This window comes from Cebus imitator, unplaced genomic scaffold (genome assembly GCF_001604975.1).
Source record: "Cebus imitator isolate Cc_AM_T3 unplaced genomic scaffold, Cebus_imitator-1.0 Scaffold42, whole genome shotgun sequence".
Taxonomy (NCBI): domain Eukaryota; kingdom Metazoa; phylum Chordata; class Mammalia; order Primates; family Cebidae; genus Cebus; species Cebus imitator.
In genome coordinates, this window is record NW_016107357.1 from 10661836 (window position 1) to 10676227 (window position 14392).

General features: G+C 40.5%; 1 protein-coding gene across 2 annotated transcripts; it reads right to left on the reverse strand.

Moving 5' to 3' along the window:
* Positions 1-1057: 1057 nt before the first annotated feature.
* On the reverse strand, positions 1058-8338 carry LOC108302767 (nuclear pore complex protein Nup133-like). 2 transcript variants are annotated; one of them, XM_037737775.1, is made up of 4 exons: positions 8242-8338; positions 7345-7901; positions 4935-5053; positions 1058-1342 (listed from the first exon to the last, which is right to left on the reverse strand). In XM_037737775.1, exons 2-4 carry the CDS (start codon positions 7524-7526, stop codon positions 1224-1226), a joined length of 420 nt encoding a protein of 139 aa, XP_037593703.1. In that variant the 5' UTR covers positions 7527-7901; positions 8242-8338; the 3' UTR covers positions 1058-1223. The 2 variants fall into 2 exon arrangements, with proteins under 2 accessions (XP_037593703.1, XP_017381983.1); XM_017526494.2 differs by lacking the exon at positions 8242-8338 and having other exon boundaries at positions 7345-8090.
* Between the last annotated feature and the right edge of the window lie 6054 nt (positions 8339-14392).

Here is a 14392-nt window from a genome sequence, read left to right on the forward strand (position 1 = left end):
TTTTTGTTATTATTCTGATTATTATAATTTAAGTTCTGGGGTACAAGTGCAGAATGTGCAGGTTTATTACATAGGTATACATGTGCTGGAAGCGGTGGTGGCGGCAGAAAAAAAAAAGGAATACATGTGCCATGGTGGTTTGCTGCATCCATTACCTCGTCATCTACATTAGGTATCTCTACTAATGCTATCCCTCCCCTATCCCCCCACCCCTCGACAGGTCCCAGTGTGTGATGTTTCCCCCAATGTGATGTGTTCTCATTGTTCAACACCCACTTATGAGTGAGAACATGTGGTGTTTGGTTTTCTGTTCTTGTGTCAGTTTGCTGAGAATGGTGGTTTCCAGCTTTATCCATGTCCCTACAAAGGACATGATCTCATCCTTTTTTATGGCTGCATAGTATTCCATGGTGTATATGTGCCACATTTTCTTTATCCAGTATATCATTGATGGACATTCAGGTTGGTTCCAAGTCTTTGTTATTGTGCACAGTGCCACAATAAACATATGTGTGCATGTGTCTTTGTAACAGAATTATTTATAATCCTTTGAGTATATACCCAGTAATGGGATTGCTGGGTCAAACGGTAACAAATACCATTTTCTAGGCAGCAGTAACCCAAAGTTCAGCAGAATTGAAGAGTTTAGGTAAGCAGGTGCCCTGAGTTAAAATGGAACATGGCCAAGTGAGCAATGAGTGGTGGAAGAGAGTAGTATATCTAAGCTGTAAAAAACAGAAAAAAGGTTGCTGAGGATAAGTTACCAGGCATGCAAATGATAACCCACTGTTGGAAGTGGATAGGCTTAACTAGCAATTGGTGTCATTTTTTTTTAAATTTTCTTAAGCATCATTCAGTAGATTCAACAAAACATAGTTCTATTGTCTCAGAAATACGCAAACTCAAAGTTCATTTGCTTATGTGGGTCGCATTTAGTCCGATACTTCATTAGGCAGACTGATTAGCATTATATTCATTGAAAATTTTAATGACTCTAATTTTGTTAAATGCAAACACAAATCTTATTTAAAAATTATTAATACAGGGAAACCTTTTTCCCAATACACAAATGTATACACATGCTTATTATATCACATCACTATGAAAATGCAAACCCTTAATACCTAAGTAGTTTCATATTTACTATCCTCTATCAACTGTAAAAATTAGGGTAAAAATTAAAAGTCAATTGGTATTCCTCTCCTCTACCTCCTTACAGATCTCTAAAGAGCCATTACCTTAGTAATAGGTGACAGAGCAATCTTCCAAACAATGAGCTTCTCTTTGCACACCAGACAAGCCCATCCACCTTCATCTATGTAAACAGTCATCTGATCATCGACTAAAGGAAAAAATGAGGTGAGTGATTATAGTATAAATATAAATCTTTATTACCACACACTTTATCAAAAAAAGTAATTATCAGACTCAGAAAGGACTAATTCATAACAAATACTTTTGAATATTCCAAAATTATCAACCCTCAAAACAAGAGATCTATTTAACTCTGATAACCACCTTTAGAAATATATCCAAAGGTAAAAACAAACAAACAAAAAGAAATATATCCAAAGGCAAAAAGTATATTTGAGACATTTAATATTCCTTAATTTTTGTTACAAACAGATCAAATAGCTTATTTCCTGTAAAACATATTTAGGCCAGGCATGGTGGCTCATGCTTATAAATCCCAACACTTCAGAAGGACAAGGTGGGAGGATTACTTGAGGTGAGCCTGGGCAACACAGTGAGACCCCCATCTCTAAAAAATAAAAATAAATTTAAAAAATAGCCAGATTTGGCAGTGCACTTCCCAGCTACTAGGGTGACTGAGGCAGGAGGAGCACTTGAGCCCAGGAGATTGAAGCTGCAGTAAACCGTGATCACATCACTCCCACCTGGGCAAGAGAGTGAGACTCCATATCAAAAAATAAACAGAAATAACAAAAAGGAAATATTTAGCAACATTTATAATTTTATCAATAAAATAACACAAATAATAAACTCATTAACCATATAAAACATTTCAAGGAAAATAACCTTCCTTCAAAAGCATATAATTTTCAAATAAGAGCTCCTTAAAGGAATGATAAATTATTTCATTATACGGAGACAAAGAGTTACATTCTCTATTAAGTGACAAAACTAAATTAGCCTATGTCTTAAGTATTGGTGGTAAACCTCCACAAACGTGTTAATAGCCCTGGAAATTTTATTAATTTGAGCTTTGCTCTTTACTGAAAGAAAGGTAGAAGGGCAAAGTAAAAGACATAGATAATGTATAAGCAAAAATATCAAACCAAGCCCAGGCTAAGTGAGGGCTTTTTGCTCAAGTGAAATATCTGCTCAGTAATTTTCTTTTTCTTGAACACACTACAACTCCAGATCCTCGACTGGTGTGCCCTGAACAACTGACCTAACAGTAGTTGGCAGGTTTCTAAGTGGGGAAGAGTTCAGGGTGACACACCTCTTTGTTTTACACATGCTGACTTTTAGGGACTCTCTAAATTTCTAGATTTGGGGCTGTGTTATTTAATCTAGTCTGTTAAAATACCAGGAGTACGTTAAAAGCCTTTAATCTAATTTAAACAGAAATTTTAGAGAGAAATACATATACATACACATATATACATATAACATGTATATATATTTATTTATTTAAAACAGAACAATGTATATAGAGGTTAGCAGTTTAGTTGTCTGAAAGCAATTATCCCTAAAGCCCCCAAGGACTTACAGGCAAGATGTGCAAGTTCCAGTGGATGAGATATATTCCTTCTTCTAAGACCGACTACTTTAAGCTTGTTTTTTTTTTTTTCTACTGTTATTCACAGTAATATATACAGTAAATATAGAGTTATTCACAGTATAATACATTTTACATCATGATATTGCCATATACAATTTAAGTAAATGAAACAAAATTTACTAAACATTATATGAGATGCATTCTATTCTGTTTCTTCTTTTTTTTAATGCTGGTCATGAACCGCTAAATTTTGGTCACACTTATAATTTGAAAAACACTGTTCCAGAAAAATCATAAAGATGTAGAATTTTTTTTTTTTTTTTTTTTGAGATGGAGTCTTGCTCTGTTGTCCAGGCTGGAGTGCAGTGGCATGACTTCGGCTCACTGCAACCTCCGCCTCCCGAGTTCAAGCAATCCTCCTGCCTCAGCCTCCCGAGTAGCCAGGATTACAGGCAAGCACCATCATGCCCGACTAATTCTTGTATTTTTAGTAGAGACAGGGTTTCCCCACGTTGGTCAGTTTGGTCTCAAACTCCTGACCTTGCAATCCGACTGCCTCAGCCTTCCAAAGTGCTGGGATTACAGGGTGAGCCACTGTGTCCAGCCTAGAATTCACTTCTTAATAAAAATTATTTCAGCAGATACTAAGGGTGCTTTGAACTTTGCTCTTCAAGAGTAAAGTTGCCTTTCTAAGCTTGTGTTGATTTTATTTTTCAAAATTCCACACTAACTCTCTGCCAACAGACTTCTAAAGGTACCCACTACAATGGTAACATCACAAATTTGTGCACACAGCCTCTGGGATGCTACATAGGATCCAAAGATGGAAGTAGGATTTGATTGCACTGTATTATTAAACCCAATAATGTGAGGTGCAAGGTTTTTTTTTTAACACTAAACTTCATAAACCTGGTAACTCTTCAAATGGAACTGAATTTTGCATATACAATATTTCCCCCTTTTATCTGCAGTTTCAAATACCTGTGGTCAATCAGAGTCAGAAAATACTAAGTGGCAAATTCAAATGAACAATTCCTAAGTTGTAAATTGCATGCTGTTCTGAGTCATGTCATAAAATCTCCTACTGTCCTGTCTACAGGTTTTGAATCAACCCTTTGTGCACCATATCCATACTGTATACACCAAGCTTGACCAGCCTACGGCCCAGGGACACATGCAGCCCAACACAAGTTTGTAAACTTTCTTAAAACATTATGAGATTAAGGCACAGACCTTTTTTTTTTTTTTTTAAAGCTCATCAGCTATTGCTAGTGTATTTTACATGTGGCTCCAGACAATTCTTCTTCTGAAATGGCCCAGGGAAGCCAAAAGATTGGACGCCCCGAGACTATCCAGCTGTTTGTCACTTAGAAGCTGTCTCGGTTATCAGATCAACTATTGCAGTAATGCAATGTTTGTATTCTTACTTAATGGCCCCAAAGTACAATAGTAGTGCTGCTGGTATATTGTTATAATTGTTCTATTTTATTATTAGTTATGTCGTTCATCTCTTACTGTGCCTAATTTATAAGCTAAACTTTATCATAGGTGTGTACGTATTTTAAAAACATAGTATATATAGGGTTTGGTACTATCCAAGGTTTCAGGCATCCACTGGGGATCTCGGAAGATATCCCCCAAAGATAATGGGGGACTACTGTACAGTATCTAAAACCTAAAATTAAAGAATTTGTGTTCAAATGAACTCAATCTCCTTCTCGAATTTATTATATATCTCAATGACAGTAAAAAAAAAAAAAGTTGGCTGGGCGCAGTGGCTCATGCTGGTAATCCCAGCATTTTGGGAGGCCAAGGTGGGCAGATCACCTGAGGTCAGGAGTTCAAGACCAGCCTGGCAAACATGGTGAAACCATGTCTACTAAAAATATAAAAAATTAGCTGGGCATGGTAGCTCATTCCTGTAATTCCAGCTACTTGGGAGGCTGAGGCAGGAAACTCCCTTGAACCCAGGAGGCAGAGGTTGCAGTGAGCTAAGATCATGCCACTGCACTCCAGCCTGGGTGACACAGTGAGACTGTCTCAAAAAAAAACCAAAAACTAGACAAGCTACCCATCTTTCTCCATTCAGGTAAAGGTAAGCTAGAGAAAACATAAATTTAACTCCATGCCACATCTAGACTCCATTTTTAATTGCTAATACAGGTAATGGAAAGATGACACGTACCTTCAGCCAATGTTAGGGCTTCCATGACTTTAACAGGAAGAGAAGATCCAAACGTTTTCACATCATAGTTCACAGCGTCAGTTATGGAGTGGTGTGGGAACATTCGTGTTGGTGTTCCTCTAAAGAAAGAGTTTATGGTACCTTACTTATAACTTAAAATTTTCCATTATTCTAATTTTTTATGTATATATTTTCACAATAAGAAGTTCTTTGAAAGAAATTAACACTGGCTTGTATTTACCATGTAATTAAACCTAATATTTTTCATGTAAAAAAAACACAAGATAGGATTTAGGAAAACTTGGCTTCAATCCCATATGCTCTAGTAATGAAATGCATGCCTCTATTCACTTAAACTCCTTATAATTCTGCCTCCTTAGCTGTGAAATAATAAAGTGTTTTTTTCAAACAGCAGGTCATTTTGCAGATCTCAATCAACATTTTTGAAAGCCAGAATATAGAACATCAGCTTTTACCATATGTTATGGTTAAAAAAAAAAAATATATATATATATATATATATATATATATAACTTTTATCACATGATGCAGCAGTAGTGGTCAAATATATTTTACAAATATTGGCTTAGATGAGATTCAAGCTCTCATTTGGCTTTAGGGTTATTCATTTATTCATTTTTAAGAATCTATCATATCTGGCCAGGGCAGTGGCTCTTGCCTATAATTCTAGTACTCTGGGAGGCTGTATCAGGAAGACTGCTTGAGACCAGGAGTTCAAGACCAGGCTGGGCAACATGGCAAGACCTTGTCTCTACAAAAATTCTTTTCTTTTTTTGAGATGGAGTTTTGCTCTTGTTGCCCAGGCTGGAGTGCAATGGCGCAATCTTGGCTTACTGCAACCTCTGCCTCCTGGGTTCATGCAATTCTCCTCCCTCAGCCTCCCAAGTAGCTGGGATTACAGGCATGCAAGACCACACCCAGCTAGTTTTGTATTTTTAGTAGAGATGGGGTTTCTTCATGTTGGTCAGGCTGCTCTTGAACTGCTGACAAGAGATCTGCTCATCTCGGCCTCCCAAAGTGCTGGGATTAAAGGTGTGAGCCACCACGCCTGGCCACAAAAAATTGTTTAAATTAGCCGGTCATTGTGGCACCAGCCTGTAGCCTGGGTGACACAGAGCAAGACCCTGTCTCTTAAAACAAAACAAAAGGCACCTCTCAGATCTGTACAACCAAGCAAGAAATCAAACAGGTTACGAGCATCAGCTGTTACATGGCCTTCAACAGCAGATATCACAATAAAAACTTTACTTCCTCCTCACTTTCTTCTTAACATTTAGAATAATATTGTAAAATCACCAGAATAAAAGTTATTATATCTTTCACCATGAGAATTAAATGAGGAGATGTACATAGAGAATGGCTGAGGGCTTTGTTTCCTGAGAGATAACAAAGGTTTCTCTTCAAATGATCACCAGAAAGAAGAGATTTAAAAAAAACACCACACACAGTAAATGCTTTTATTCTCCAACTTTTCTCAAAAGGAAAATAAAACACTGACAAGATCAGCACTTTGAAAAGTACTTTTCGAAATATGCCAAAAAAAGTCAAAGACACAGTGTATTCTTTCAAAATCACTTCTTTAAAGTACTGCAAAATTTTACAGATAAATTTTAAACATAATTTCAAGACACAATACTCTGTGTTTCCCTGCAGGGGAAAATTCATTTTTTATAGGTGAATTCAAAGAAAACTATGCAGAAACACGTTATCTCTTTAAGTTTTAGGTTAATTATGAACATGGTGTGTCTGTGTGTGTGTGTGTGTGTGTGTGCACGCGCGCGCTGTGTGATGATTTTACTGGTGTGCTCCAAAACAGCAATTTTAGTAACAAAACTATCATAGTGCTCTTATGTCACTTATGTAAAGCCTTTTCCCTATAATTTACCTAGAAAGTTAAATTCTGTAGCTAGAAAACCTTTAATTATCAATCATCAGATATTAATGTCAGTTAGTATGTTAAGCATTAAACAATGATTGTTCAAGGCTGGCGATCCTCATTATCACCATCACCTTACATCTGCATCGTGGCAAGTCAAACTAACTCCTCTGGCTCAGGTGAGATACTATCGCCATTCTACATATGAAGAAAATCACGAGTCATTTACACCAGATCACAGAGGTAATAGGTGGGAAGTGGGTAACCACAGATTCGAATCCAGTTTGTACTTCACTTCTGCACAAAGGTATCCATGAAAAATGGAAAGTGGGGACTAGACTGATAAAGTGAAGTGGATATGACCTGCAAGAGTGGAAAAGGTCTATTTTCCAATATTCTGGCATTCTCCTCCGCCGGCCCCGGTTCAGAAGGCTTCTGAAGACACTAATCCATCCGGCTCACTGAGGCCTGTGAGCCTGTTGGTCGCTAGACCCAACCACGGTGATCACTTACCGCGAGCTCAGAGAGCTACGCCGGCCGACCGGCGAGAAGAGCACTGGGGAGCTGACTGCGGACCCCAAGGGCAGACCCTTTCTGCTGGCCGTCCTAGGCGTGGAGCCGGGCCCGAGTCCGACCAGTGGGCCCCTTCGGGACCCGGGACCCGGGGTCCGCGGAGAGGAGGCGGCTGGAAACATGCTCCGAGCAAGCAGCGACTAGGACAGCACGAGATCTGCCAGCCAGGTTGCAGTGCGGCCTGCGCGCGGAGCTTGAACACCTAAGGGGCGGGATGGCGCGAGATGATGACGTCAAATGCAGCGCCTCCCGCGGGGTGTAGTCGGAGCATCAGCGGGAGCGCGGTCGTGACGTTGAGCCCGCGGGGGAGGTCGGGAAGGTGGCCCCAGATTCATAACCGTGGGAGTGCCGAGGTTCCAGTGACGTGAAGCCGGAAAGCCAGGAGTCCTTGACTGCGTTTAGGTGGAACTGGCCCTCCAGCAGCTTGAACGCAGCCTCGTTTGCACACTGTTAGTTCCTGAGCCTCTTGTGAAATGAAAGATGTTCCGCAGTCCAAGCTGAGGAGGGAGAAGAACCGTAAAGCCGACACTGGTATCGCACTGTTACATTTGTTCTTTGGTTTGCCATTTTCCCGTTCAACTCTGCGCAGTCTCATCCACGCTAATGACGCCACAAATCCGTGTCTCTAACCTGGATTCAACTCAAAACCCCCAGACCCCTATCAGTCAGCTCCCTAGGGGACACTTTCACCTGCATGTCCTGCGGACTCCTCACAATCCCCTTATGAAAAGCGCATTCATTTTTTCCTTTTGGACCCTTCTACTACCATCTCTGTTCCTGCTTGGTAAAACTGGCCAGTTGTCCAAGCCCTATCTGCTGTCATCCCTCACACTTAACCTCCACTCCAAGATCCTGGTATACGTTGTAGCACCTGCGTATCTGTACTAGAGCACACGTTTGCGCTCCCTCTGCCCTGGTTCTGGTACTTATCTTTTCCTCAACCACTGCGTAGCCTCTTTTCCGCCAGTGGGAGGAAGTGAGGAGATGGGGAGAGGGTTCCTTACCTCTGTCTGGTCTTACTCCACTCTGTCTTCTCACTGCCAACACAATGCATTAAGGCAAACCTAATGCTGCACTTGGGCCTGTAAATGCTTCCGTGGCTGACCGTTGCCAGTAGGTTATTTGCTAAGCTCCTTTACAAGGTCCTATGTGATATAACTCAGGTTGGTTTTTCTGTCCGTGTTGTACTTCCACCACTTCCCACTTGCGCTCCAGTTTCCAGGAACTTAATCCAAATCCCGCTCCAATACCCATGTACATGCTTCTTTCACCTGCAGTGCACTCCCTGCCTTGTTGGTCCGGATCTTTCTGGACCTTATGCATCAAGTTAGTTCCGTGCTGCCTTCTCAGTGAAACTTCCACAGGATTAGGTACCCTTTATCCTTTGTTCTCTCTCCTCCTGTGTGTAGACTATTTTTATCCTCCATAATAGTTTGTTTTCATAACTGTGTCTCAAGCACCTCCTTTTAAATGTCTTGACAGCAGGGGCAGTGACTTTGTTACCTTTGTGGCACACAGTAATAGACACATAGTGAACTTTCATTCAACATGTGTTGAAATAAGGGAATGGTTAAGTAAACACTGATGTATCCACATGTGGGAGACCACAGTGTGGGTGTCAGCTGTTGGCATTCCTCTGGGAAGCCACTCGTCTATCTATGCACGCCAGTGGCATCTGAGCAGTCCTCTGGCCAAGGTTACATAGACAAGCTGCTTTACCCCTTCTGCCACCTGGGTGTCTAACCTAACTTGGCAGCTTGTTGAGTCTTGCAGCTCTGAGAGCCCAGTGCATTTCCTCCTGTTTCATTCTTACAAGGAGGGGTGTGAAATAGGCAATAGAGAATATTAATAGTTGTATCTGAGAGGATTGGTGGGATCAGTTTTATTCTTGTGCTATGTTGGACTGGTTAGTGGTTTCCCCACCATCCTATTATAAAAGTTATTGTTTGCAGGAGCTAGAATGACTTGCCAACATCTTTGAGCGAGAACTTCCCTGGAGTCCAAATTTATGACTATTAAAGGATAGTGAGGCGACAGCACTAGAACTCATCCATTTGTTATGGATTTAGTGAGTGCCCACTATGTGCCAGGCTGTGTAATAACTGCTAAGGCTTATAACTAAACAAAGCTCAATGGGCCCTACACTCATGGAGATTGCAGACCAATGAGAAAGACAGACACTGAACAAATGAACACATATAAGTATACAGCTACAAGCTGAAATGTGTACTATGAAAGAAAAGAGCAAGATGTATGAGAGAGAATCACTGGAGTTACCTAATTTTGGATGGAGGTCTGTGAAGGCCTCTGGGAGAAATGGACATTTAACCTGAGACATGAAACATAAGACAATAGGAGGAAGAATGTTTCAGGCAGAGGATCGTTGGGCAAAGGTCCTGAAGCAGCAAAGGCTTGGTGCGTTCTAAGGGAGTTTATTTATTTTTATTTTACTCTATTATTTTTCTAGAGATTGGGTCTCACTCTGTTGCCCAGGCTGGAGTGCAGATCAAATCTCACCACAGCGCCAATCTTCTGGGCTTCAGTGATCCTCTGTCTCAGCCTCTGAGTTGGGACCATGGGCATGTACCACCACACCTGCCTATTTTTTTATTTTTATTTTTAGAAATGGGGTCTCACAGCCAGGCACGGTGGCTCATGCCTGTAATCCCAGCACCTGGCAAGACTGAAGTGCAGGAGGATGGCTTGAGGCCAGTAGTTCAAGACCAGCCCCTAGACAACATAGCGAGACCCTGTCTCCCAAAGAAACTTAATTTTAAATTCTAAAAAAATACAATAAAAAAATGAAGTCCTGTTGTATTTCCCAGGCTGGTCTCAAACTCCTAGCCTTGAGTGATCCTCAAGCCTCAGCCTCTTGAGTAGCTGGAATTAGAGCCAGGGACTTTAGGCAAACAAATCAACCTCAAAGACTAAAAGTAGAGGAAATTGGAGAAATAAGGAGAGACCATGAATGGCCTTGTAGGCACTGTCAAATAAGATCCCAGAGAAAGCAGATGGCACCCTCAAGCTAGCTAGTTAAATGAATTTAATAAAGGACTGTTAGGGGCTGGGAACAGTGGCTCACACCTGTAATCCCAGCACTTTGGGAGGCTGAGGCAGGCGGATCACCTGAGGTCAGCAGTTTGAGACCAGCCTGGCCAACATGGCAAAACCCTGTCTCTACTAAAAATACAAGCATTAGCCTGACATGGTGGTACACACCTACAGGTGGTGCACACCTACATGTAGTCCCAGCTACTCAAGAGGCTGAGGCAGGAGAATCTCTTGAACTCGGGAGGAGGAGGTTGCAGTGAGCTGAGATTGTGCCCCTGCACTCCAGCTTGAGCAACAGAGTAAGACTGTCACAAAAATAAATAAAACATGTGCCATGGTGGTTTGTGGCACCTATCAACCCATCACCGAGTTATTAAGCCCCACATGCATTAACTATTTTTCCTGATGATCTTCCTTCCCCGACCCTCCCAGAGATGTTCTTAAAAATGGTAACAGTTCATGCTGAAAAGTCTGTGGAGAAACAAGCACTGCTTACATATCCATCTGGTGGATTGTAAATGAGTACGATCTTTTAAGAGGACAGTTTCTATCAAAAAGCCTTATAATTACCTGGCAATTTCACCTTAGAAATTTATCTTAAAAATAATCAAATAACAAAGACAATATTGTTTACAATAGTGAAGGAAGTAGAAAGTAACATAAATGGCCAACTATAGATTTATAGTGCATCTACATATGGAAAACTGAAAAAAAAATGCAGAGGTTCTGAGTCTTAAAAAAAGAACAAAAAGCATTATGGAAAGCAGTATTTAAAAGAATACATATGGATGTGAATAATGAACACGTAAAAATGTAGGAAAATATTCATCATGCAAATTTCTGAAAAGCAGTTTGGTTAAAAATAGTATGTGCAGAGAATTAGGTCAAATTTGCAATTATGTTAGATGCATAAATCTAGAGATCCAATGTACAGCATACGGATTATAGTTACAACATTGTATTATATGCTGAAAATTTGCTAAAAGGAGATTTGAGACTTTCCTCAAAAAACTCCCCCAAATTTTAGTAACCATAGAAGGTGGATAGAATAATTTGCTTGACTGTAATTAGTTTACTGTGCATATACATATCAACATCATGTACATCTTAAATATATAGAATAAAAAATAGTATGTGCAGTGACAGGGTTCAGGACTGCTACCCCAAAATGTGGCACCTGGGCACTTGAGAACACAGTAGAAGCAGAAAGATCACTCTCTGACCTTCTTCCACCCTTCTCCCCTGAAGCAGGTCATAAGACCCTCATTGAGAGATGCCTTCCCCATACCTGGAGGAAAGAAACATCCTTATCTCCGAAAACACAGGGCCACAGAGAAGAGTCTGAACAAACAGGCTTTACCAGGTTCTCCCAGTTATTACCATTAGATCAGACCTTTGTCTACTCACCTTTCCGTAAGTTGTGCACTCATCAAACCTAGGCATAAAAATGCACAAGTTTCCCTGTTTCTTTGGGTCTTCATTACTTTCAAAGACTTCTATGTCACCTTAAACTTTTAAATAAATTTGTATGCTTTTCTCTTGTGAATCTTCTTTTTGTTATAGGGGCCTTAGCCATGAACCTAAGATGGGAAGAAAATATATTTCTTTCCCCCTACATGAAATATAAGCACATTTAAATTTTATTAACATAAATAAAAGAATACCTCCCCAATGTAGACTGTCCACTAAATTCATTTAATGTACATTTACTGAGCATCTTTGATTGTGCTAGGTCCTGTGCTAGGTGTAGGCTCTGTCTCCCTCACAAAGCTAGTGCAAGGGTCAGCAAATGGCTGTTTTTGTATAGCCTGCAGGCTACAGATAGATAGTTTTTAGTTTTAATTTGTTGGAAAAATCCAGAGAATATCTCATGACACATTAAAAATACAAGAAATTCAAATTTCAGTGTCCATAAACAGCCTACTTGTTTCTGTAGGAATTGTCGTTCCCATTGTGTGTGAGGTGCGCAGCCAACTTGTGGTTCCACTTGGAGATGTGCCTCCCCTCTGTACATCCTTCCCAAAGTATCACCTTTGCAGTTAAGATCAAACTTTGATTTATGTGGGACTAACAACTGCAATCAACAATAGGAAAGCAGCCAGAATGATTGGGCTCCAATTCCCACAGCATGGTAATTAATGTGTTAGAATGGAGAGGCACAGGAACCTTGAAGAACTCATGGAAATTACCCACACCCAGTCATTTTCAGGGAACTCATCTAATCCTTATCTGTCAATGAAACTTTTTGAGATGGCTCTAAATCTCAGTGTAGTTTAGAAGTCCTTCAATTAGTACAGAATTTTTTCACTGTCTTTGGCATCAGCAAAGTTTTGGCCATGTAGTCTCTGTCACAACTCCTCCCCCTTGTGGCTGTAAGGTGAAAGCAGCCATAGACAATTCCTGCAGGAACAAGTAGGCTGCTTATGGACACTGAAATTTGAATTTCTTGTATTTTTAATGTGTCATGAGATAGTCTCTGGATTTTTCCAACAATTTAAAACTGTAACAACTATCTGTAGCCTGCAGGCTATACAAAAACAGCTGTTTGCCGACCCTTGCACTAGCTTTGTGAGGGAGGCAGAGACTGCACCTAGCACAGGAACTAGCACAATCGAAGATGCTCAGTAAATGTTTATTGAATGAATTCAGTGGACAGAGATTACCAGGAAAACCCCATGATGCCTCAGAATACACTCCAAAGGAACATTTACAATGTGGTTTTCACATAATTCTTTCATCTATATATGTTTTGTAACATTTATACTGGTTTTCACTTATTTACTTTTTTTTTTTGAGATGGAGTCTTGCCCTGTCACACAGACTGGAGTGCAGTGGTGCGATGTTGGCTCACTGCAACCTCTGCTTCCAGGTTCAAGTGATTCTGGTGCCTCAGCCTCCTGAGTAGCTGGGATTACAGGCATGAGCCATGACCCTGGCCAGGAATTCATCTTATTTTATAAAACTGCCAAAGCTTATCAAAAATAAACAAAAACCAGGTCAGGTGCAGTGGCTTACTCCTGTAATCCCAGCACTTTGGGAGGCTGAGGTGAAGGGATTACTCGAGCTCAGGAGTTCGAGACCAGCCTGGCCAACATGGTGAAACCTTCTCAACTAAAAATTCAAAAAGTAGCCAGGCATTGGTGATGCACATGTGTAGTCCCAGCTACTCGGGAAGCTGAGGCAAGAGAATCACTTGAACCCGGGAGGCAGAGGTTGCAGTGGTCAGGATCGTGCCTCCAGCCTGGGTGACATGAGACTCCATCTCAAAAAAAAAAAAAAGGATGGATTCCCAAAATGGAGCCGTACTTTTATAAGAGCGCACTTACAAGAGTTTCACTTACAGTGGTTTAACCTGTGATTATTCTTTGGGAACCTGTCAGGCCCAGGGTCAGGGGAGACCTTGCACGTAGAGACAAACCTGAGAGAGTATATAACAAAATGCTGAGCTCAACAATGTGAAATTTTATCTTCACATGTAGGATTTCAGGTCATTTAAATTTTCTTTTTTGCTTATTTTCTAAATTGTTTACATGAAGATATATTTCCCTTCAAAAGCTCTCCATGCGCATAGGACAATAGGTAAGATTTTCAGCATAGCTTTGAGCTGGCCCCTGCCTATCTCGCTAATATCTTGTTTCACCACTTCCTGCCTGAAATTGTGTATGTCATTAATGCTGAATTAATTCACAACTTGCCTGTGCTTATTTCCTCCTCTGTGAAATGGGGAAGATAAATATTTGTCTAAATTACAGGCTTGTAGAAGTATCAAATGTAACATGCACACACTCTGGAAACAAAACAGTGATAACCAGAACATACACCTCTATATGATGTTTAGCTGCATTCTTGCTTTTAATTTTTCCCTGCCTTACAGCTCCTTCAAAACTAGAGTCCTTTGAGGGCAGAAACTGTGCCTTACTCATCTATCATCAACTCC

What these genes read in the sequence shown, in the direction of transcription:
- LOC108302767 (XM_037737775.1), bottom strand. Translation starts at nt 7,526, where the DNA reads ATGTTTCCAGCCGCCTCCTCTCCGCGGACCCCGGGTCCCGGGTCCCGA. An exon ending in CGTAGCTCTCTGAGCTCGCG is followed by an intron (nt 5,054 to 7,344) that starts GTAAGTGATCAC and finishes CTCTTTCTTTAG; the next exon opens with AGGAACACCAACACGAATGT. An exon ending in AGCCCTAACATTGGCTGAAG is followed by an intron (nt 1,343 to 4,934) that starts GTACGTGTCATC and finishes TTTTTCCTTTAG; the next exon opens with TCGATGATCAGATGACTGTT.